General features: G+C 44.6%; 1 protein-coding gene and 1 pseudogene across 1 annotated transcript; both read right to left on the reverse strand.

Moving 5' to 3' along the window:
* Positions 1 to 2,001: 2,001 nt before the first annotated feature.
* Positions 2,002 to 9,629, reverse strand: LOC136450812 (protein NRT1/ PTR FAMILY 5.10-like). The gene is made up of 4 exons (XM_066451435.1): positions 9,368 to 9,629; positions 9,052 to 9,269; positions 3,002 to 3,471; positions 2,002 to 2,902 (listed from the first exon to the last, which is right to left on the reverse strand). Exons 1-4 carry the CDS (start codon positions 9,471 to 9,473, stop codon positions 2,134 to 2,136), a joined length of 1,563 nt encoding a protein of 520 aa, XP_066307532.1. The 5' UTR covers positions 9,474 to 9,629; the 3' UTR covers positions 2,002 to 2,133.
* Positions 9,630 to 14,357: 4,728 nt separating this feature from the next.
* LOC136455368 (uncharacterized) overlaps positions 14,358 to 25,608 on the reverse strand; it is a 37,093-nt pseudogene continuing 25,842 nt past the window's right edge.

Below are 25,608 nucleotides of genomic sequence, written 5' to 3' on the forward strand. Positions count from 1 at the left end.
GGAAGAACACTCGTGCAAGAAGGTTGGGCTGGGGTTAAATGCAGGGAGCTCGGCGCTAGTCACTACGGCGCCGAGCTCAGCGCCAAGATCTACGGCGCCGAGCTCGGCGCCAGTAACTCTGGCACCGAGCCCCCTGGCAGGTCATCGACCGTGCCTAGGAGCTCGGTGCCAGAGACTCTGGCGCCGACATCAATGGCGCCGAGCTAAGGGTCCATTTCCTGAATTCTTTCCGCCAGGGGTCTATTTGTGAGAAACTTTCAAAAAAAGGGCCAAATTGTAAAAAAATTCAGGAGGGGAACATACTACGCCAATAGTGGGGCTAGAGGGTGTCGGGGATGCCATTAGGAAGGACACCGGCTCTCTAGCTTCTTAGGTGAAGCCCTGCCAAACACACTAACTCAAGAAACAACTTTGTGAGAGAAGTTCCCCTAAAAAACAAAAACTTCGTGAGAGAAGTCACAAATTCTAACTTCGTTTGGTAGCGATCCGTGAGCAGCTCCGAATGAGCGTCACCCCCCCCCATATTCCCTTTCGCTCTGCATCATTGAAGAAGCTCGGTGAATCACGTCGAGGAGTCAAAAATTAGTAGCTTTGGCTGACACCCTCTCGATTCCCATGGGTCTGACGCGGGGCGATGTCGGATTTGCCTCGACAACTGAGAAGAGGGAGCTTTGGGCACCACTCGGGTTCACGCCTACTCGCGGCATTGGTTGGCAATGAGGATGTCGTCATCTTTGTTGTCGAAGGCCACAAGGACATCGTCGTTGAATGGAGACTTGTTGTGCGGTGGTGGGCTAGTGGCATGGGAGAGGATAAAGTGGAGATAAAGAGAAGAAAAGATTAGAGTAAGAGTATTATTGACATTTCATCTTTTTCAACAACTCGAGGAACTGTTTTATCAAATATTTTCTTACTAGTGAAACTGGAGCTAGAATCAATTGTTTCATCAGAGAAGATATCGCTGGAGCTGTTTTAACTGAAGTTGGAGCTACATGAAACATGCCCTCTGAAATACTGCTCTACGAAGTGCATCCTATTAGATAATTAGGCATTTTCATAGTCAATTTAATCCAGAAATAAAACATCAGTAGGTTCGTGACGATATGTATGTGCATGTGTATATCTCTAACAAACGCTACAACATGCAAATATGACATATAAATCGATACAGTAAGAACGCAAAGTGCGGTAATCACAGAGTAAAGATTGTACCCAGTGGAGGGTCTCATGCCGAGGGCATCGGAGGCTCCATTCGCACTAGTCAACATAGTGCGTTGCTCGAAGTCGTGGACCACAGTCGATGCAGGAAGGTGTTCGCAGTGCAGTCCCACGAACAGTCACTAGAAAGAAGACGAGTTCCACGATCAATCACTAGAAAGAAGACAGGTTCCGCGAGCGATCACCAGGAAGAAGACGTCGGACGAGCAGTCGCGGAATTGCTCCCTAAAAACCTAATCGCCGCACACCCCATGCAAGGTTCGCAGGCGGACGAGGGTTCCAGAGGCACCTGCTCTCCCGCTACTCCGTACGCGCAGAGGTACGGGACGAGGAAACCCAAAGGACGGCTAAGATGTGGTCTCTCGGAAGTGAAGCGGAGGATCTGGACCGACGGAGAACTTCAGATTTATGGCTGCGACGGGGAGGGAGAAAGGCGGCGGAGGATCCTAGGAGACGGAGACACGAAGAGACGTAACTGACGCAATCAGTTCGCCTCCACATAAAGGAGAGAAACTACCGTGATTATGTGGATTAAGTGGCAAAACCTGGCCACGCCCGCCTGTCCGCTCGCTCGTCACCCGCCCGCTCGCCACGCCACGCCCATGGCCTCCTCGCCCATGGCCCGGCCTGGCCGGCGGCGGCGGCGGCGGCGGCGCGCGCGCACGTGGCACTCCTTTGTCCTTTTCTTAGCTTCTCAATTAAGATGGATAATTTCCAATCAAACAAGCTGAGTAAACGTTCAGTCAAAATCCCATACGGTATTAAAGCATACAACGCTTAATGTTACGTATCATAGGGTTTTATTTGATTTATTAAATATTATACGAGCCAAGCCCATAATATATCCGACACATCCGTGACGTTCCGTGACGCGCAAAGTATTTTTATACTTGCAATGTTTCAAGAATCAGAGATTCACAGCTCGGCTTTGTTTGTGTAGACATATCGATTTGCAAAATGCAAGAACGCGGCTACCTCTAGAGCCGCGAGCCCTGCCAGGAGCCCGTAGAAGTAGTCAAGGTGCGCTCGGTTGAGATTGTCGGAGAACCAGCTGTCGCCCTTGCTTCTCGTCGCCCAGTCGATCACGGACACAAGCATGCTGCTGGCGTAGCTTCCAACGCCAAAGATGCTCAGGCACAGCGCGAGCCCGACGCTGCGGAGAGTGCCGGGCACCTGGTCGTAGAAGAACTCCTCGAGACCAACCTGACCCAACACTCCGGCGAGGCCCATGAGAACATATTGCGGAATCATCCACCACAAGCTCATCGGCACAGCAACCTTCGGCCGGTCTACCAAGCCCGCGTCTCTGGCCACGCGGAGCCGCCTGACTTCCACGAGCGCCGCGACGACCATGGCGACGCAGGACGTGGCCATGCTGGCGCCGATGCGCTGGAGCATCGTGATGCCCGAGGCGTGCCCTGTGAGGCGCCTCGCGAAGGGCACGATGATGCGGTCGTATAAGGGGAGCATGACGATGAAGGTGATGTTGGTCAAGCACTGGAGCGCAGCGGGCGGCACAACGAGACCTGTCGCCGTGCCAAGGTTCCTGTCCAATGTGCTGGCCTGCTTGGTGAACAGAGTGGACACTTGCGAGAAGATGGCCGCGAAGACTAAGCTCGTCAACCATATCGGGAGAAGCTTAGCTACGAGTCCACCTCCGCTCTCAGGTTGTGAAGCTAGAAGCCTGCAGAAGTCAAGAAGCTCCATCAGGACAAGACCCTTCTGTGACATACCCGTGTCTGCAATATACAACGTAAAAGTGTTTGCTCTTGCTCGTGTTCACCTTTCAGTTGGAGTGTTGTCCTTGCGACGGAAGACCTTCGTGGCCCACGCGCGCACGGTCTCAGCGAACGTGCCGCCGTCAGCGGGTTGCTTGGCACGGTACGTCCGCGTGCCAAGTAAGAAGACGGCAAGGCATAGCACCATCGCGGTCCAGCACACGCCGAACCCGACGGTCCAGCCGGCGTTGTCCTCGACGTAGCTCAGCCCGGCCGACGCGATGGCATAGCCCCAGGATATGGAGAAGTGGAACCAGTTGAAGTAGGAGCTCCGGAACGCGGGCGCGCTGGGGTTGTCGCTGTCGCTGGGCGTGAACTGGTCCGCGCCAAAGGTTTCCCCGCATGGCCCGTAGAAGCCTTGCGCCAGAGCCAACAGGTAGAGCGCGACGTAGAAGAGGGTGAGCCGGGCAGGAGACGCCGATGGCGGCGAGCTCGCGGTTGGCATCATGGATGAGGCCGTCAGCATTCCCAAGCTCTGTTATCATTAAAGAATGGTAGAAGAGTGTCAATTGTCAAACATGATTGGGCTTGCGATTCAGGATTACCATTATCTCTACTTCTAAAAAGATCAAACATGAATAATCAACACTCCAGTTTCCGCGTGCCTCCGATTCGGCTTGCCCTCGTGCGATATGCCCCGCTCCGACAGGTGGGTCCCGAGCTCCGTCCCTCCTCCCTCATTCTCTCTTGAGCCGTCGAGTAGAGCGTCTCTCACCTAACCTTGATAAAAGTAGCAATAGTTGCGTGACTTTTACAGCTTAATTTATATAGACAAACACTTAGCTTTATTATTGGGCTTCTCAATCTCTGGCTTACGACGAATGGGAGCCCACGACAAACGTGAGGCGCACAACGAGCGACAGCGTGCACAACAACGAAGCAGCGTAAGGCACCAGCAAATCTTCAGATCCGGTGCCGTGCTCTAGATCGCTGGGGTTTGATACTGGTGTCCTGGTCTCCTGGTCTCCAACCATTAAAATATTTGGCCTCCCTATCTCCTGTTACCACTCGTGGGATTTGATTCAAGCATGCTGCGTATCCTAATTTCCTCCACAGCTCTTCTGTACTCCTTTTTCCTCTTTACAAATTTAGCCTATGTGCTAAGTGCCATGGACTTGTATACCTCAATCAATGTTGTGTTGCTATCACTATGTGCTGGACTACTTGTGCGCAAGTGTATCTCGTGTGTTGTTACCTTTCTAATGACTGCAGCGTTTTAATTTAGGATGCGATTTACGCCAGGACGGGGACGGGGACGGGGACAGGGACCCTAACGTCTCCTGTGAACATTCACAAGGATGGGGTTGGAGAGTTATTTTCCCCACGGGACAGGGAGGTGAAGTGATCTCCGATGGGGATTTTTCCGTTGCTATCCCTAGACAATAGACATGTAGTCGGCTAACTAGGCGCGGCCAAAAAGTCCAAAGTCGTCCAGGCAGCATCTGCCAAACTCAAAAAACCAGTGGGGCGGTGGATAAAAAATGACACCGAGAGCGGATAGAGACTGAAGAGAGTGTAGAGAGTGTAGGAATGCACGAATATGTGAGATGTTTTTTTTTTAACTTTGGTCCTGTTTGGTATTTAACTTTGGTCCTGTTTGGTATGTCTTTAAATAGTTCTGACTTGGTGGAGGAGATAGAAATGGTGAAGCAAAAAAAAAATAGTAACTTTATAGGCTCCTTATTCATTTTAGAAATAGAGATAACAATAATTTATTACTACAGTACACAAAGAAGCAAAGCTAGAATCTGCTAGAGCTCTACCAAACGAAACCATCAACCAAATAAGGCCACATGTCCACTACCGAACCCCTCAAAATCCTAGTGCATGAATCTACATCTTTGCGTACGAATAGTTGGGGGCTGATTTTCGTTGGCAAGAATCTCCATAGTACCCACCAGCTAGAGCCTGGGCCTGTTTGGTTGGCAAATTTTTTGGCGAAATGTTACTGTAGCATTTTCATTGTTATTTGATAATGAGTGTCCAATCATAATCTAATTAGGCTTAAAAGATTCGTCTCGTGGATTTCGTCTAAACTGTGTAATTAGTTTTATTTTTTATTTATATTTAATGCTTCATGTATGCGTCCAAAGATTTAATGTGATGAGGAATCTTTGAATTTTTTGGCAAAATGAAGTGAACTAAACTGGCTCTAAGATAAAGGGGAGGAAGAGCTTCACTGATACGTTGCGGCTGGCCTCCACTGATACGTTGCGGCTGGCCGGCTGTTGGGCTGGTCCAGCAGAGTGATTTTAGGCTGTGTTTAGTTGTAGGAATTTAGATTTTGGGGTTACTGTAGCACATTCATTTTTATTTGGTAAATAGTGTTTAAACATGGATTAATTAGGCTCAAAACGTTCGTCTCATAATTTCCCACCAAACTGTGCAATTAGTTTTTCTTTTCGTCTACATTTAATGCTCCATGCACGGGCCGCAAACATTCGATGTGATAGGTACTGTAGCAACTTTTTGGAATTTGAGATCCAACTAAACAAGGGATTAGACCTACAGTGTTTCCAACAATTTTATGGAAGTCTAGCTCCACGGTGAAAGTGTTCCACGATGAAACTGATGTTTTGAATCTGATTCTTGAAGCCAAAGCTCTCTCAATCAGACTTTAAAGAGCTGATGGATGTGGCATGTGCAAACATATAGGACAAAGGAACCGCCTTTTGATGCGGTAGTGGAGTGCCACTGTACAAATTGACCCATGCAAATTATAGTCCACATTTTACACATAAACAAATTTCTTTCAACGTTTTATTGTAGGTAGTGGGAGTGCGTGATAAGTAGCACACTCGTGGATACTCTTATGTGATAAAATATAGTAGATTTTCACTTCCCATGAGTTAAACTATTCTAAGTTTGATCAAATTTATTGAAAAAAACAAGAATATTGATTATCTCAAATGAGCTTCAATAGATATATAACAAAATCTATTTTCATTGTTTATCTTTTTGGTATCATAATATAGATTCTTATTATTTCAACAAATTAGGTAATAACAACCAAAAATTCATTTTATCTCTTATGATTCAGCGAGCATGTGTGCTCTTTCCAATTGAAGAAAAAAAGGCTTATGCATTTGGCAACTGAGAAACATTTTAGATTCTCAGTAGAATCACTATAATCCTTACTAAATGCCACAAAAAGAGAAATGTCTTAGAGAAAATCACTTGAAACCGATTCTTATTTTTGTACTAGCTAGTCTAGAGAAATACCTAAAACCTAGTTTTTTCTGATTTTAGTTCTAGTATTAAGAATTCAACAAGCTAGCCAAACGGCTTAACAAAACGATTGACTCATCAAAGAAACGTTTCTGAAGGAAATCTGAATCTGACGTTTCGACGAGAACCAAATGCACATGAGAATGGTGTGAAGTGCGTACGACTTGCCTTCTTTGTCATTGCAAAAGTTTTTTTTGTTTCTTTATTCATGAAATCCAAAAGGAAAAAGTGGGTCGGCAGAATAATCCAAGGTGGAAAAGGAACAACTTGACAGAATAAATGCCAAGAACATTTTGTATTGGAAAGACATTGGCACCGTCTCATTGTAGCTTTATTCTCATTCATGAGGTGCAACATGAACTTATAGCTCAGGTGGTTAGATCTCTTGTGATAAAATCTTCTTATTCGGGTTGACGTAGGCTTAGGGCAGTCCCAATGAAAGAAACTAGTAGTTTCTATAACATAGGATAGCGCACAAAAAGTACTGCTTTACAACACATGGTTTCTATGAATAATAATTATTTTCTCTTTCTCTCTCTCAACTCTATCTTCTTTCTCCAATGGGAGTACGACACGAGCTCCATAGAAACTGATGGTTTCTCCTCAATAGCGATTTCATGGTTTCTTGGTGCATTGGGTCAAGAGAAGACCTGATTTCTTCACGAGGAAACAATTTCTATGATTTTTGCTCTCTTTCTTCATTAATTACGTTGTCATGTCAGCGTTTTGCCTACGTGACAAGTCATTTAATGATGATAGAAATCATCATCAATACACCATTGGGACTGCCCTTAGGGCAGTTCCAGTGGGGTATTAATGATAGTTTCTATTTATCTTAATTACTATGATAACTCAACAATTTGCTGACGTGACACGCAAATTAATGAAGAGAGAGAGTACAGAACGAAGAAATCGTTTCTATGTGAAGGAACGACGTGCTCTCGCGAACCTAGACACGAAGAAACCGCAAAAACGGCGTTGGGGAGACACGACTCCTTTCCATCGTCCTCCTCCGGATCCAGTACGCCGCCGCCGCCGCGCCAAACCTTGCGCACTTCTCCTCCCACGCGGCCGTGCGCGCGCTTCTCCTCTCCGCGTCCAGGATCCACTCGACCAAATTTCTCCGCCCTCCTCCCGTTTGGCCAAAGCAAGCGGACGCGGAAAGACTGCCGCCGCCATTGCTGGCGCCGCCCGTGCTTGCCTCTCTGGCAGCCAAGGCCGCTCGACTACGCCGGCCCGACTTGACCTCCGCAAAGAGGCCACCGCCTGCCCGTCTGCAGTCTGCACGTATATCGTCATTGACCTCGCCCACAACTCTGCTCGTAACGGAATGCAACATGCTTGACGTCGTCCCTGCAAAGTCTCTGTTCCTGAAGACAGCATGCTGATTCGATTTGATTTCATGGAATACTTTTGCAGTCGATGTTTCCATCAACAAAGCTTGTCCGTTGAGTTTTGCATCTACTTTTGACTAGAACATGTGAACTGTACCATGATTTGTAATTAGCATGTGAGCTTGCCTTCAGTTTGCTCCTTAATCATTATCTTTTAAGCTTGTGTGACTGTACAAGCTTAATGTTTGGCCGAAGCAATTAGCAACATTAGAGTGAAGCTTACATGCTGCATATGAGGCATGAGCCAGTGTTTGGCCTGACGTAAGGTTGATGAGAGAAAGCTAAAAAGAGGCATCGTTGTCTACTTCTACTACGAACTGCTTTGTTGTTTAGGAGATTGATTTGTGGCCACGTAAGTGCTACATATATCCTTGCTACAACAGATCAAGCTCTATTTGTGAAGCATGCCTAAGATCATTAATTTTTTCTGAACTTAGAAACTACTATAGAAACTATGTATTAGAGAGTTTAGGTCTAAATTAGAATTTATTAGTCTTGGAAACTGCTTCTAGAAACTATGCATTGGGACTACCCTTAGATTTATTTTAGGACTTAATATGTGCATTACTTCGTCAATCGCGATATTTACTAACTCAATCTTTTGGGCTCGATGGGTTAGAGTGTACGTGCATGTGTTCGTAAATGTGAGTGTTTGTACACATATATGAGCCTTTATGTTTGTACCATGATTCGAAAAAAACTAACATTTACCGATAACAATTAGCAAATGTATAAACTGTAATTTTTTTCAATAATATTTTCATTATATTGTAGATCCAAAGTTTGAGGATGAATTGTGGGAACTGTTCTTGGTGTTCTTTCATAAGGGTCCTATTGATTTCTGGCTTGTCCTTTTAGACATCGACGCCTCACAAAATAACATTAATAAGGTCGGTGTATAAGCTATTTTCAGAATTTCAGCGGGCCCATGATGTATGTAACGTTCACGCCTTAATAACGCAAAGACTATTGTGGCCAACATTCCCAACTGCGAAGATAGTAACGTTGACGTTACCTCATTAAGGGCTAATTTTAAACAGCCCTTGGGTTAAATATCAACTCCTATTGCAAAATTTATCTACAAAAACTCGTTTAAAATCACAATCATACTACTATATTTATTAGTATTACTATACACCTCATAATCACCACGTAACAGAGTGTAGAACGCTAGGAGGGGTAGATAACAAGCCAACTAAACTTTTTTAGGCTTTCTTCGAAATTAATATATTCTTAATTATTAGGAGGTTTAAACTTAAAAAAAAAGCTACGAGCGGAGTCAAAATAAAATTTTATTTAAATCAGCTATTTTAATTTTAAAAGAAAACAAATATAATCAGATATTCAGATCCACCAGTGCAACTTCATGAAGCCGAGGAAGAGAAAGGCCAAGATGTGAGAAAACAAATACTTTCTTTGGAATGCAAACTGACCAGAAGATAGAGCACACAGGCGGCCAGGACCGCTCGATACCGTCCAAGCCGCGAGTCAGCGACGAGCGCGCCGACGAGCGGCACAACCTGCACGGTTCCGGACCACGCGTTCACGCCGGCGGCCGCGGCGGCCGTGGACATGCCGAGTGGGCCGGTGAGGTACATGATCAAGTTGGCCGACACGCCGACGAACCCAATACGCTCAAAGAATCCCATCGCTGCATGGGTAGTAGCAACAGCAACAGTGACACTTAAGCATAAAAACCTGCGGACGAACTAGGGAATTTGAACGACTTGCAATAATCTGCATGATTACCGACGATGAAGAGGGCGGCACGCCAGCCGCCACGGCCACCGCCGGGTTTGGAGGTGATGGGCAACGCAGGTCCGGGAAGAAGCTCGCCACCGCCGGACTCCATCATATCAGCCCTCCGGAGGATCCGAGGATAGGAGCACCGAGCACGTCGAGCCCCTCTTGCGGCTTTGTCTCGTGACTAATGGTCGCAGCACCGGTTGGTGGTCCGGGAGACCGGGACCGTGTAGGTGCTGCCGCTCGCGAAGGCGTGGTCCGGGACCTATTGCTACCGTTAGCGAGTATTTCTCGCCGGGAAAAAAAAACAGCACTATATATATTAATATTACTGACGGGGCCGGGACTAGCTCCGCTATGCAAACCATTAAACCAAGGTCGTCAGGACGCGTAAAGTCGTTCTCAGCAAAGACATTCGTAGCGTTGGTAAAACGTAGAATGTAATAAAACATATAGTTCCATTATTTTGTTTCATAGACATTTAATCTAGTGATTCATCATGAGTTGGTAAAGAAGTGAGAGGATGAAACTCATTTCTTCTCTTTCTTCTTAAAAAATTGTCACTTTATTGAAAACGCTTATATGATAACTTATTAAATACAAACAAAACTCAATGAAACTTCCACCGAGAATGACCTAAACACACTCGTGTCATATGCATGCCCAAATATCCACGCCTGCATGTCGGTGCCCTAATTCGGAAATAGTTGTTTTAAGTTATTGATGATCCAAGCATCTCCGGTTTGGAACTCTTTTGTACCAAACGTGCTAGAACAGGCCGAATGGCAGAGTAACTACTAAAGTTTGCTAAAAGGAAGTACTCATCATAAACGTTGTGCCCGTTTGGAGGGGCTCCAACGGGCTCCAGCTATATGACGGCTTTGGTCGTCAGAGCCCCAAAACTCTAATTCCTCTGGTTTCTCCATTTTGCGGTTTGTTTTTAAGGAGTCAGACTCATTTACATGCCAAACAGTACTTTACAGTGCTCTTGGAGCCAGAACCGAAACACTCGTTTTTTCGAAAGGACGGCAAAAGCTTTGCCGCGGATTTTATTAGACGATATAAAAAGAAAAAGAGCAAATACAACTCCCTATTTACACCCAGCGTCCCCTGCTAATCAAAACGGAAACCAGTAAAACGGCAGAAAAAACAACTATACAGGTAAAAAAACTTAGACTAAGGGACACTCCGAAAACAAGAACCCTGGCCCAACTGAAGAAAAGGTCTACTGCTAGTTCGTCGTGTTATGAATTGGAGCCGTCGTCAAAGAAAACTGACTTATATCATCTTTGCACAAACTTGCGACTTGTCTTGGGCTCAAACTTTTTTGTTGAAAAGTTCGCCTATTCCTCTCTTTCCAGATATTCCACCAAAAATAGATTATGATCCTGTCGAAGCACCGTCTTTGATTTTTGTCAACTTTTCTCCTACATCTTCGCCAGTAATCATGAAGCGACCCGGTTGTGTTTATGGAGCTTAGGTCAGTTAAACTGAACCATATCTTGATCAACTCCCACACTTCCTTAGACTAGCCACAGCGTACTCGATGCTCAAAAGAAGTTTGCCTACTCGATGCCAGAAATTTTTTTTTGCTTCCACAGCGTTCAGCATCGAAGCAATTAGTGCATGTGGGACCTTCCTTCCTCTTGCTCCCTCCGTTTTTCTTCTACTGCCTGCTACTCCGTACTTCAGTCATCAATGCCCAGGAACGCCTCGGGAGAGAGAGCGTGATTCGGCATCGATGCTTCGACATGATCCGGTGCCGAATATTTTTCTCAACTCGGCATCGGCCGCAGTGGTGGGCACCGGGGCTTGCAGCTTCTCTCTCCTTTTCAAGCACCAGTAAAACCATACATTGTGGCCAGTCTTAGTGAAAGGGCAATCTTTACACAGGTGCGTTCCTGACATACATGGACCGAAGGCAGCGAGGCCAGCAATATTCGAAATAGAACCGAACGGGGATTGCCGAAGGCAACAGAGCCAGCAGGCCATAGTCTCCCCCATTGGTCAATAAACTGAAAGATCCTTGAGATGATCGACACATCCGCAGTGCTAGTATGTTCCGACGATCTGCATAACATGGGCATACAAACCCCTTGACAGCCACGCAGGGCCCAAACTAAAGCGACATGAGAGTCCCAGGCCACCGATGCCCAGGATGAGATGCCAGTAAGAGCTATCATTTGGAGAAACCGCCCCTACTGTTTCCCGAGGCAATGTGCCTCAGGCCATCTCCATGCGTGTTGCTGGTCCTTGCTTCCTGGGGTTGCCCCCCTTCTTCATCTTCTTGGCACCGTGCTCCACCAGAACCTGAAGGGCCTCCATGCTCTTCTTGGTTAGTGGTTGATCGAGGTGCTGCGAGAACGACTCAATGTTAGGAATATTTGCAGCCTGATTGTCTGGAGAAATTTCTCCCAATTTCTTGACTAGCAAGTCCTGAGCTATTTGTATAGTATCTTTTCCAATTCTGGACTGCGCTTTGGCTGTAAGACGCACACTCTTCCGCTTGGTGACTGAGGATGCAACTCTGTGGCTTTTAAATTTTGGTTGGGGTTGTGGGTTGTTTAGTGTAGCAGGGTCTGGTAGTAGAGGCAGGTCTACCTCTGTAGAGATGGATGCAAGAAAGAGGTCTACAGGGCAGTTGTTTGGCAAGCCATTTTCATTTCCTGATTGAACATGTTCCTCAACTATAGAAGTTTGGTTCTGTATGTCATGGTTTGCATTTTCAGCATGTTCAGGTCGAGGTGTTGTCAAACTGTCTAAAAGTGGCGTGACAAGTTGCAGTGCTGCTTCACTTAGGCCAGGATTAATGTTGATCAAGTTGTTTAAATCCCCCAATACTTCCCGCCCCTCTACTAAAACAGTTGGGTCTATGAGTGACGGTGAGGGAGTTGTGAAGCCATCTACTTGTGACATGTTAAAAAACTTAGTTGTATTCATAGGACTATCTGAGGATGGACTAGTGACAACATTGATATCCTCCATTTCTGCAACTGTTCCGGAGCAGAAACATTGATATCCTCCAGCTGGTGAGTTCTAACCGAAACACTCGTGTCATACGCACGCCCACATATCCACTCCTACATGTGGGTGCCCTAATTCGCAACCAGTTGTGTCTTGATCCTGTCATCTTGAACTCTTTTGTAGGAGTACCAAACACGCTACGACCAGCCAAATGGCAGATCAGCTGTTAAACTTTTCATAGGTACTTCTTTTGTCCCTTTTTAACTATCATTCTCAGTTTTCGAGAAGTCAGATATACTCAATCTTAACTAAATATATACAAAAAATATTAATATTGTGATACAGAATTAGTATCACTAGCATCTAGGAGGCATGCTAGTGAATTCATGATTAATCCAAGAGAGCAATCCCACCCTTGAGCACTTGTGGAACTTGTTCATCATTAAGTGAAGCGTTTGTTACTTTTGGAGGTGAAGCCTCCCCGGTGAACTTCTATGCTTGTGTGGAGGCCCGAACTTCGGTTTTGCGAGAAATCAACTCACAACATGTCTTGCAACCTTGGGTAACAAGTAGATTCAATTATATAGGTGTAATCCTAGTTGATTTGAGATTTAACATTACCCAGGTCAGAATTTCTGATCCCAAATCAGAGTTTCCAACCTTGGGAGATTCGGAAATTCCATGCCCGCTATCTATTGCCGATTTTATATTTTTAGGAACGCCAATTCACCGCCTGTGGGCGACATCTTGGTCCTTTCATACGCAGTGCTATAGTATAAGTGTTTATGTTTTTAGATTTTTGAGGAATCGTACAAATTCAAGGATTTCTACTCTTGTCTCATTTTGCTGCTAATTTTGAACCCATGTAGGTCAAACAACACAAATGTTATACCTGCTCAGAAGTGATTACAAGATTGAGATGGTATGGATGTTATTATTGGAATGGTTAGACCACACTGTCCGATACAGTGGATTGTACTATGCTCATTCAATAGCTTATTTATATTTGACGGCAATGGGACACGATTTACAAGCATTGAAACTGGCCCTTTGGGTGTACTAGGCACTAAGGAACGGGAAGCGAAGCCGCAAAATAATTACGGCGTTTCTCCCGTGACGGAGAGAAATCTACGCCATACTAATTTTTCCGATAATTGCTCCATCATGTTTTGTGGCGGGCCTGGCCCGATCTTGTGCTCGGTCACTGCTAGGCAGCAGCGTGCGCGTGTGCTGCCTTTTACCTCTCTCGTCTTTACAACAGGTGCACGCATGAGCCACCCATTTAAGGGCTCTTTGGGACTACTCCACCAACCCTGCTCATAGCCTCCACGATGGAGCTGCTCCACAAAAGAAAAATATAGGGTTTGTTTGGCAGGGTTCTGGCTCCTCTGAAAATGGCTCCGGCTCTGGCTTCTCTGAAGGAGCAGCTCCTCTGGAGGAGCTGAAGCCGTTCTGGAAAATGTTTGGCAAAACGGCTCCTTCGCACTAGACGACGTGAACCCACAGCAAGGAGCCGCGCGAAGCTCGTTTTTTAGGTTTCTCCTGCACAGGCAAAAAATGGCTCCGGCTCTTGACCGGCTCCCCGTGCGGAGCCCTTTCCAAAACAGGCGTTTGGCACAGCTCCTGCAGGAGCCGGAGCTGAAGCCCCTGCAGGAGCCCTGCCAAAGAGGCTCATAGTTTCTAAAGCACTCCTTCAGGTGCTCTCTCAACTTTACTTTTTTTTGTTAGAGTAGAGTTTGTGGAGTTGCACCTGTTTCGCTAAAAAACATGGAGCGGAGCTGAAAAACATAGAGCAAAACTAAAAAAACATGAAGCGAAGTAGTCCCAAACAAACCCTAGGTTGAGTTAACATTTAGCCAAAATTCGATGTGAGACTAACACTTCATTGCACCAGCATTTATTCAGGCCTTAGAATTTATTTTGATCTTAGTTGAATAAAATTGGGCCAGGCCTAATTAAAATCCAACATTTACATGTTGTTTTAACATACGCAAAGTATTTTTATACTTGCAAAGTTTCAAGAATTACAGATTCATAGCTCGGCTTTGTTTGTGTAGACGTATCGATTTGCAAAATACAAGAACACGGCTACCTCTAGAGCCGCGAGCCCTGCAAGGATCCCGTAGAAGTAGTCGAGGTGCCCTCGGTTGAGATTGTCGGAGAACCAGCTCTCGCCTTTGCTTCTCGTCGCCCAGTCGATCACGGACACAAGCAAGCTGCTGGCGTAGCTTCCCACGCCAAAGATGCTCAGGCACAGCGCGAGCCCGACGCTGCGGAGAGTGTCGGGCACCTGGTCGTAGAAGAACTCCTCCAGACCAACCATGCCCAGCACTGCGGCGAGGCCCATGAGAGCGTACCGCGGAATCATCCACCACAGGCTCATCGGCAGAGTCACGTCCGGCTGGTCGACCAGGCCCACGTCTCTGGCCACGCGGAGCCGCCTGACTTCCACGAGCGCCGCGACGGCCATGGCGACGCAGGACGTGGCCATGCTGGCGCCGATGCGCTGGAGCATCGTGATGCCCGAGGCGTGCCCTGTGAGGCGCCTCGCGAAGGGCACGATGACGCGGTCGTATAAGGGGATCATCACGATGAAGGTGACGTCGATCAAACACTGGAGCGCAGCGGGCGGCACGACGAGGCCCGTCGCCGCGCCAAGGTGGCTGTCCAATGTGCTGGCCTGCTTGGTGAACAGAGTGTACGTTTGCGAGTAGATGACCGCGAAGACTAAGCTCGTCAGCCATATCGGGAGCAGCTTAGCTATGAGTCCGCCCTCAGGTTGTGGAGCTAGAAGCAGCCTGCGCAAGTCAAGAAGCATCGTCAGGACAAGACCCCTCTGTCAGTGACGTTGACGTACACGAACCTGCAATGCAACGGAAACATGTTTGCTCGTGTTCACCTTTCATCAGTTGGAGTGGTGTCCTTTCGACGGAAGAACCTCGCGGCCCACGCCTGCACGGTCTCAGTGATCGTGCCGCCGTCGTCGGGTTGGTTGGCACGGTACGTCCGCGTGCCAAGTAAGAAGACGGCAAGGCATAGCACCATCGCGATCCAGCACGCGCCGAAACCGATGGTCCAGCCGGCGTTGTCCTCGACGTAGCTCAGGCCCGCGGTCGCGGTGGCGTAACCCCAGGACATGGAGAAGTGGAACCAGTTGAAGTAGGAGCTCCGGAACGTGGGCGCGCTGGGGTCGCTGTCGCTAGGTGTGAACTGGTCTGCGCCGAAGGCTTCCCCGCATGGCCCGAAGAAGCCTTGCGCCAGAGCTAGCAGGTAGAGCCCGACGTAGAAGAGGGTGAGCAGGGCAGGAGACGCCGACGGCGGCGAGCTCGCGGTTGGCAGCATGGATGAGGCCGTTAGCATTGAGAAGCTCTGTAATGATTGAAGTATATGGTACAAGAGTGTCAAGTGTTAATTGCCAAACATGGTTGCAGTTGCTGCCTATGAGGCTACGAGTGCCCGATTCAGGATTACCATTGTGATCGCAGAGTAGGAATTTCCTAGTTCGTGGGCATGCAAGTACAAGTGACATCTCTGATCTCACTCCGAGAGTATTGAAAACCCTATAATGTTTTAAACAACAAATTGACAAATTTGGTACGGCCTCAGTCCTAGAATATACCTACTTTTGGTTTTGTGTTAGATATAAGACTATTTTTTTTTATCAAATCTATAGAAACAATAATTAACATCTATGGGACTAAATAAGTACATTGTCAAAATAAATGTCATCGTTAATCTAATGATAATATTTAGTGTCTAAATGATATTTTTTCTTATAAGTTTGGATAAATTTAATCTATTTGGTACAACTTATAAGTTATTTATGATCAGCGCCGAGAGAGGATAGAGAGTGCAGGAATGCGCCGATATGAGAGGAGTCAATTTATCAACAATATTGATATATGACGGGCGTCCAGAAGGGACGGACACACCCACGGAACCAACTCACCCACATTCTTTCCTCGAGTCTCACTCCCGCAGCCTCCCTCGCTCTTCCTTATCCTTTCCTCGAGCCACACTCCCGCAGCGCTCGCGCTCCCATTCTCTTGCCGCGCCCACTCGCCCGCCGTGACGGACACCGCACGCCGGCCGCCCCGCCCGTCCACCGGCGCTCCCTCCCTCCTCTCTCTCCCCCTCCAGTGACCTGCTACCCCGCGTCCCCAGTGACCTGGCTCCCTCCCTCCCTTCATCCCTCCCTCCCCCGCAACCTCCATGCCACCCCATGCTCCTAGCGACCTCACTCCCGCTCCCCCCACCGGAGATGAGGACGACGGCGGTGGCGGCTCCGACGAGGTAGGTCGTTCCTCCTCTAGATCTGAGCCCTCCTCCTCCTCTGAATCTGAGCTCTCTTTCTCCTCTTCCTCCTCCTCCCCCTTCTCCTCTGTATCTAGATCTGGATCTGAGGGACGCGGCTATGGCTAGGGTTCCAGCGAGCTCTGTTGCAGTAGCCTTGTTTTGATGTTGCAACAAGTAATGTTTCTTTGTTGCATTAGTCTCTTTTTCCTGATGTTGCATCTCGCATTGTGCTTTATGTTTGTTGTTACAGTAGCCTTGTTTTGCTGTTGCAACAAGTAATATTTCTTTGTTGCATTAATCTCTTTTTTTTATGTTGCATCTCGCATTACGCTTTTGTTTCTGTTGTTGCAGTAGCCCTGTTTTGCTGTTGCAACAAGTATTTTTTTCTTTGTTGTATTAGTCTTTTGGTTCTGATGTTGCTTTCTCGCATTGCGATTTGTTCTGTTTTGTTGCAGTAGCCTTGTCATGGTACTGCAACAAGTAATATTTCTTTATTGCATTAGTTTTTTTTCCTGATCTTGCATCTCACATTGCAGTAGTTTGTTCTGTTGTTGCAGTCGCTTCGTTCTGATGTTGCAGTAGACTTATTATGATGTTGCATCTCACATTGTGCTTTGTTTGATGTTGCAAACAAGTAACACTTGTGATGGGAGAGTGGTGAGGATGCGACGCACCTAGTGGGGCGCGGCGGGGGATGGGCGGCACGATGGAATGGTGGGGGGACGAGCCGCCGCTACTGGCGAGTGACGCCAGAGTCGAACGGACCCGAGGCGCTAGGGTGCTCCGTTGTTTTGGTCAGGATCGAAACGAGTCTACTGTTCCGAGCGGGGGGCGTTCCGTGCGGGTGGGGGGTGGGGGGGGGGGGAGGGGGGCGTGGTTTCGTGCATGGGGGATGGGACACTCGGACGGACCCGAGGTGCGTCCGGACTCGCCCCTGAATCCAGGCGTCCAGGCGCTAGGAGCGCTGATTTATCAAATAAAATATGGAATCTTAACGAAGTTCGGATGGAACCTGTAGGAGGGTTGGGTTTTCATCTATTACCAAAAAAACATTTTAGATTGTTAATCTAAAAAACTATGAAAGATGTTTTTAACATACTTGCAAACATGCCCGTGCGTTGCAATAGGATCCAATACGTAGTGAGTTGTAGCACGGGTCATGAGTTCGAGTCAAAATTAAATTAATTAGTGGTAAAAATATTTGTTTCTTAAGGAGTCAAAGATTAAAATGGTCGTGATCTCTTATTTATTGTTTGTTTTTACTCTTATTATATTTTTTACTCTTATTATATTTATTAGAACATGAAAAAACCAGGTGGAGAAAATAGTGAAATTAAAATAAAAAAAAGTCGAGCTAGTGTAAAAACATCCACGAGAAAAAAAATCTGAGCATACTCGAAGCCAATTAAGATTCCTATTCCGGTTACTCGGAGTTGAAGAGATCTAATTGGATTAAGATTCTTAGTTGTCTATATTATTATATTTTTTCTATTTGGATTAAGATTCTTATTCACCCGAAATCGGAGAGATCTAATTGGATTAAAATTCCTAGTTATATAAAGAGAAAAGCTATCGGCGGTTTTCCACATTCACAAAGTTAGGTAAGGGATGACCGAACAAAAAATAGGTATAGAGAAATTTTGCCTCTTTATTATTGGGTATAGAATAAGATCATGTTTGCTATGGCTTTAAATGGTTTCAGCTTCTTGCAACAATATACAATATACAGAAGCAGTAGTGGTAAATAAAAAAAATAGTAGCTTCATTAACTTGTGATTCATTTTAAGAACAGAGATAAAAAAAAATAACTCTTTGCTACAAAGCACAAAGAATTTAAAGCTAAAACTAACCGAAACTCTACCAAATTAGACCTTAGATCCACCAAGCGATTCCATAAAAATCCTGGAGCATGCATCTATATCTTTGCGTATGAACGGTTGGGGGCTGATTTTCGTTGGGAAGAATCTCCACAGTACCCACCACGTTCGAGAGCTTATGCGTTTAGCAGTGACAAACATTTCATGTTCTCGATAGAATCATTAGAATTCCTGCCAAACGCCAAAAAAGAGAAATATTTCGAAGAGAATCACTCAACACCCATGTTTTTGTATATTAGTCTTTTTTTTACTATCTTTTTGTATATTAGTCCAGATAAACAACCAAAACTTCTAGTTTCAAAAATTCAGCAAGCCAACTAAACATTTCTACAAAGTGATTCTGATTCATCAGCGTTTCTGGAAAAAAAAATTAGATCTAAAACATTGCTACTAGAATCTGGATCCTGCTAAACACGCCCAAGAATGGTGTGAAGTTGGGTACGAGATGCCTTCTCTGTCATTGCAAAAGTTGTTATTATTTCTTTATTCATGAAATCCAAAAGGAAAAGGAGGGTCTGCGAGGGGTAAAATATAATAATATATACAAAGTGAGACAACTGGACAGAATATATATATAGGCTATTCTGTAGCTGGCCGTAGAATAACTTATTTTATAGCCACCTTGATTTACGATAATGTTTGTACCAATTTACGATAACATGAATATACATTTACGATACTCATGTTATTACAACTCACGGTAATATTTACCATAATGTTATAGTAAATCTCTTAGTAAGAAGTTACTGTAGTCTCGTAAATTAGTATAGTAACTATCGTAACTCAAAGTGGCCACAGAATAAGTTATTCTATGACCAGCTGCAGAACAATAGTTATATATATATATATATATATATATATATATATATATATATATATATATATATATATATATATATATATATATATATATATATATATATATATATATATATATATGCGCCAAGAACGGTCATTGGAGTTTTATTCTCATTTCAATGAGGTGCAACATGAGCGTATTTTAGATAGATAGTTTTTTTTTCTTCATGAAATCTGCTCATCTAAATTCAAAATTTTAACTTGACGTAGTATTTATATTTTTTAAAAAAAATATTTTAGAATCTAAAAGATGTAGGACCTGTTCGTTTGACCTACTTCAACAGTACTTTTCAGTGAAGGAATAATATTTTTCTCTCACAACAAATCAACATAAATAAAATTTCAGTGAATGTATAAATCCCAAGATTTACCGACTGTGTCTTTTGGGCTCCTACATTCGTAGGTGTGAGTATTCAACGTATATACGAACCTTTACTTTTGAACTGTGATTAAAAATCTAACATTTGACGATAGCAATTAGCAAATGTATAAACCGAAAAGAAACACTTCGAAACTGTTACTTTTTAATAATATTTTTTATTTTCATATAGATGCAAAGTTTGAGGATGGATTGTGGAACGGGTCTTCATGTTTTTTAGGCCAATCTCAATGGATACTCTATTTAGGTTTTATTTGCATTTAATACTATGACATATCAGCATATTTAATGACTTGGTTAATTATATATGAAGAGAAATAGAGGATTGAACTCGTTATCTCAATTACCAATACAAAAACTGACGATGGTGTTGGTAACAATGTCATAACACTCACCGCTCATACTAGCATGAGGGCACCCGCAATGGGTGACTTAAGCAAGCTGTCTAAGTATTTTTTTACATTTTAATAAAAGAGAGAGAAAAACTAAAGCTAGTTTAATACAAACGTTCCAAGATCATGTGATCAAGTACATATTGACTATAGTTTATAAATATCTTATAGCAAAAAGGACGGGTCAAAGTTGTTTTTTAAGACCCTGTCAATATCTAAAACGACTTCCTTCGGAGACATGGAGAGAGTATATACTAAAAGTTAGCATTATTGAAGAAGTTAGATTAGAAATAATAACGACTAGCTTATACCATTGCAGGGGCCCTAAGAGGCCTATATTTATTTCTAGCTTGTCCTTTGAGACATGACGACTCCTCGTAAAATAACATTAAAAGTATGGTGTGTAGTGTGCTAGAAATATTTTTCAGCGGTCCTCCGAAATATACAATGCCCACGCTTTAATGACGCAGAGCCTCTTTATTTTGCCCAAAATTACCGACTGCGAAGACAGCAACGTTGATGTTACCTCATTAAGGGCCAGTTTTTTTTAAGAAAAAAGAAAAACTTGATTAAATATCAGTTCCTAACAAATACTCCCTCCATCATACTGGTAACTCAAGTTGCTTAGGATAACATTTAGCTTACCAAGGAGTACTCTTATACACGATATTAGTATTACCATACCGCTCATAACCACAAACTACATGATACAGTGTATAACGATAGGGGAGGGGTGGATCAAAAAGTAACTGAATATTTTGTAGGCTTTCCTTGAAATAATATATTCTTCTTTATTAGGAGGCCTAAACTTTACGTGCAGAGCCAAAATTGAATTCTATCTAAATCAGCTATTTTTATTTTTTTTAAAAATATAATCATATCAATTTTAAACAAGCCACCGAACCTGCTCAAACGAACTTTTTATCCGTAACTACAAGGTCCACCAACTTCATGAAGGCGAGGATCGGAAAAGAAAGGCCAAGAAGGCAAGAACCAAGATGTTTTGATTTTTGACTCTATTTTAAATTATTAGACGTTTTATTTTTCTAAATATGTTGATTTTATTATATATCTAGATATAGTGTATATCAAAGTACATAACAAAAACTTTAGAAAAACAAAATGTGTTTATAATTTCAAATTGATAGTAATCCCTCCACTCCAAATTATAAGTCATTTCAATTTTTTTAACATTTTTTATAGACAAAGTAGCACTTTAGATCCTGGGTTCAACTCCCTGTGCGAGTAAATATTTCAGGATTTAACGACGTTGTGTTTTCAGTGGTATGCGATGTTCGTGTCAACGACGAGGCGCATATGGTGACTTCGTCAATCTCGAGGATTTGCCAGCCTAGTATTAGAAAATGTTCACAGGGGTATGGTTTGCATGCGTGCGTTCACAGAAAGAGTGTATACGCGTTATGAGTGTTTGTGTTATACTGTGTAATAAAAAAACATCTTAAGTTTGGTTAAAATTATAGGTAGAATTACAATGATTTATGATACACTATGAAAATATAATTAATGAGAAATCGACTCATTATCATGAATGTTATTTTTTTATATAAATTTATCAAAACTGAGATTTTTTTACTTTTAAAAATTTACAATTTGGAAGGAAGGAGTACTTTTTTTTACAAACTGACCAGAAGATAAGAGTGCACAGGCGGCCAGGATGGCTCGATACCGGCCAAGCCGCGAATCAGTGACGACCGCGCCGACGAGCGGCAGCACCTGCACGGTTCCGGACCACGCGTTCACGCCGGCGGCCGCGGCAGCGGTGGACATGCCGAGCGGCCCGGTGAGGTACATGATCAAGTTGGCCGACACGCCGACGAACCCAATACGCTCAAAGAATCCCATCGCTGCATGGTAGTAGCAACAGCAACAGCGACAGTGAAGCATGCAAACTGCGGACGAACTAGGCAACTTGAAGACTTGCAATCTGCATGATTACCGATGATGAAGAGGGCGGCACGCCAACCGCCACGGCCACCACCGGGTTCGGAGGTGACTGGCAACCCAGGTCCGGGCATAATCTCGCCGCCGCTGGACTCCATTGGTATCCCAGCCATCCGGAGAACAGGTGCACGTCGAACCTTTTGCGGCTCTCTCGTGACTAAGAGCATCTCCAACCATCCTTCACTCAGCCCCCAATCCAGCTTTTGAGAGTCAAACCATAAAAACAGCTCTCCAACGGATCCCTCATCCGACTCCCACCCGATGAGAGACCCTCATCCATTGCCTCCCATCCCTCACATGTAGGGGACCGCACGAGATCCCTCATCCACGGCGGGAGCAACCGCCGCGAGCCTGCGCGCGCTCGGACAACTCCGCTCGTGCCTACTCTGCGTTGAGAGAGTTGATTCGTTTCATCACCACGAGCGGCGTGGGCGCGGCGAGGGGAGGGCAGCCTCCGACGGCCACGGGCGTGGCGCAGGGAGGGCCACCACGAGCGGCGTGGGCGAGGTAGCCTCTGCCGGCCACCACGAGCGCACGCGGGCGAGTCCGCCTCCGGCACGGGCGAGGCTGCCTCTGCCGGCCACCACGAGCGGCGCGGGCTCCACAGCTGCCGCCCACTGCGCCACCGTCGGTTGCGCCACTGTCAGCTGCGCAACCTCAAGCAGGTCGGATTTCCCTTCCCGCTGCAGCCGCCGCCGCTTCCAATTGATGGATTTTGGCCCAGATCTGCCTCTTGCAGCGGAGCAGGCAACTCCCCGCAAGGAAATGACCAACAAATATGTGGTAATCTCACGTGCCTTGTTCGAATTAATTCCTATATGAGTAGAACAGAAATCCCCACTCGTCACTTCTCTGGTTGACAGTGCCAAGCTTTCACTGTTTATGATTTCTCATTGTTTTCTCATGCTTATGTTACTTAGCTACTACGATCTGTTTGATGAATTGCAGTAGCACAATCTTGTAATTCTATGTTTGAGATGTGAACTTGATTAAAATATTGTCAGCATTCTCATGTTTTGAGTAATGCTGGACATCCTTCAAATTCAGATAGCAATGCTATTTTTAGTAGCAAATTCAGATACCAGTGTTGTATGTAGTAGAAAATTCAGAAAACTTGCAATATAAATCTGAATACAATAACTTGCAATATGCTTCTACTTGCAATTTAAACAGATTTTTTGGTGTGAATCTGATGCTTGTGTGCTCCTGGATTCTTTGGCCTTTAGTTAATGTCAATTATCTTTAGCTAATGGTTGGTCAAGTAGTGAACCTGAGACTATGGTCCTTATCTGAAACTTATTAATTGTTGGTCAAGTAGTATCAAATATATGCTGTTGAAATCTGATGCATGTGTTATCTCAGTTTTAGTTAATCGTTGTTATCTGAACCTGGTGTCTTTAAATAGAAGGCACGATACATGGTGCATGCTTAATAAAACGATGAGTACAAGCCTCGATAATAAATTACATAGTACATGATTACAAGCCTGAATAAATTATATAGTGCTAAATTACATAGTAAAATGATGACTACAAGCCTCAATAAAGTACATGGTACATGATTAATACAAGTCTGGATGACGTTGCCAAAGATGCTCAATTAGGTCCTCCTTAAGCTGGTTGTGGGTTTCCATGTTTCTAATATTGTGATGAGCTTGCATGAACTCATGTAGCTCATGTGTGCGATTACGAACTTCACACTGTGTAGGTCTCACTAGCTGGCCAATACCCTCATAGTGGAAGTCGTCTTCTTCATTTCGCTCATCTTCGACTATCATGTTATGCATAATGACACAAGCTGTCATAATTTCTCTAAGTGTTTCTTTATCTCAGCTACGAGCTGGCCCACGAACAATGGCAAAACGAGCTTGTAAAACTCCAAAGGCTCGTTCCACATCCTTTCGTACTGCTTCTTGTGCCTTGGCGAAGTATTTCCTCTTATTGCCATGCGGATTAGTTATGGTCTTCACAAATGTTGCCCACTTGGGATATATACCATCTGCTAGATAATACCCCATTGTATAATTATGATCATTGATGGTAAAATTAACTTGAGAAGCCTCCCCTTCGGCTAGCTTAGAGAAAAGATGTGAACGGTGAAGAACATTGATATCATTGAGAGGCCCTGGCAAACCAAAAAAAGCATGCCAAATCCAGAGATCTTTGGAAGCAACAGCTTCAAGGATGATAGTGGGCTCACGCTTATGACCGGTATATTGACCATGCCATGCCACAGGGTAGTTTTTCCATTGCCAATGCATACAATCTATGCTACCAAGCATTCCTGGAAAACCTCTATACTCACCTATTGCAAGTAATCTGGCAGTATCATGCTCATTTGGAGATCTTAGGTATTCACCTCCAAACACTTCGACTACAACTATAACAAACCTTTTAAGACTCTCTAGGGCCGTACTTTCACCAATGCGAATATATTGATCCATAAAATCTGCCGATACTCCATAACTGATCATCATCAATGCTGCAGTAACCTTCTGCAAACATGATAACCCAAGTCGTCCACATCTATCTCTTTTTTGCACAAAATAATTGTCATGTTGTTCTATAGCTTGCATTATGCGAAGAAACAGAGGACGGGCCATTCTAAACCTGAGCAAAGAAATGAGAATAAAAAAACTTACACATAGAAAGAGCATGAGAAAAGAGGGCAAATGAATTGACCAAGATATTTGCAAACCCGCGTCGGAATATAGATTCCCCATAGGTTGGATGCTCCGAGAAATAGTCATTGTAGAGTCTAAAATGGCCATTTTCTCTTTCTCTATGAATATAGTTCCGGCCAGGTATAGAACCTCCCCAACGTGGACTATTCAAAGCTAGATATTGAGTGTGGGCTTGGTGTAATGCACTAAGGATGAGCTCAGGCTCATCATCATCATCCGAAGATGAGGATGAATCTAAGCGGGAGAGACGACTCATTTCTGGTGGAGAAGGAACAACAGAGCAGAGAAGGAGCAAAAAACGAATGAGTTGGTGTATGAACCAGGTGAGTGTGCAAGCATATATAAAGATAAAATCAGGAGACGTTGGAATATAGCCGTTTGGAGTAGAGCCATTTGAAATAGAGCCGTTCGAAATAGAGCCGTTCGAAATAGATTCGTTTGAAATAGAGCCGTTTGAAATAGAGACGTTGCAACAAATTTGCTGGAATATGGACTTCTAAAAAGAGACGTTGAAAATTTTGTCATTACAAAAAAATGGCCATTGGAATGTAGCCATTAATCAAAAGTATAAACGGTGAAAATATTGCTGTTAAAAATGGTTGATTTGTTAGTTACAAGATATACATAAAATAGAGGTGGGAGAAAGTAGGGAGGCAAATATGAAGGATCGGATGGAGTTCACAGCTAAGTAGGGGATGTAATTTGGATGAGGGAGCCCTACTTTCAAAAATAGGGGTTCAAAATTTGAGGGCTCGGTTGGAGATGCTCTAGTGGCCGCAGCACCGTTTGGAGTATTCCGACGCCCTATTAGCTATTAATTGCTGCCGTCAGTGAGT

This window comes from Miscanthus floridulus, chromosome 5, assembly GCF_019320115.1.
Source record: "Miscanthus floridulus cultivar M001 chromosome 5, ASM1932011v1, whole genome shotgun sequence".
Lineage (NCBI taxonomy): Eukaryota > Viridiplantae > Streptophyta > Magnoliopsida > Poales > Poaceae > Miscanthus > Miscanthus floridulus.

What these genes read in the sequence shown, in the direction of transcription:
- LOC136450812 (XM_066451435.1), bottom strand. Translation starts at nt 9,473, where the DNA reads ATGATGGAGTCCGGCGGTGGCGAGCTTCTTCCCGGACCTGCGTTGCCC. An exon ending in CCTGTGTGCTCTATCTTCTG is followed by an intron (nt 3,472 to 9,051) that starts GTCAGTTTGCAT and finishes TAATGATAACAG; the next exon opens with AGCTTGGGAATGCTGACGGC. An exon ending in GACAACACTCCAACTGAAAG is followed by an intron (nt 2,903 to 3,001) that starts GTGAACACGAGC and finishes TGACTTCTGCAG; the next exon opens with GCTTCTAGCTTCACAACCTG.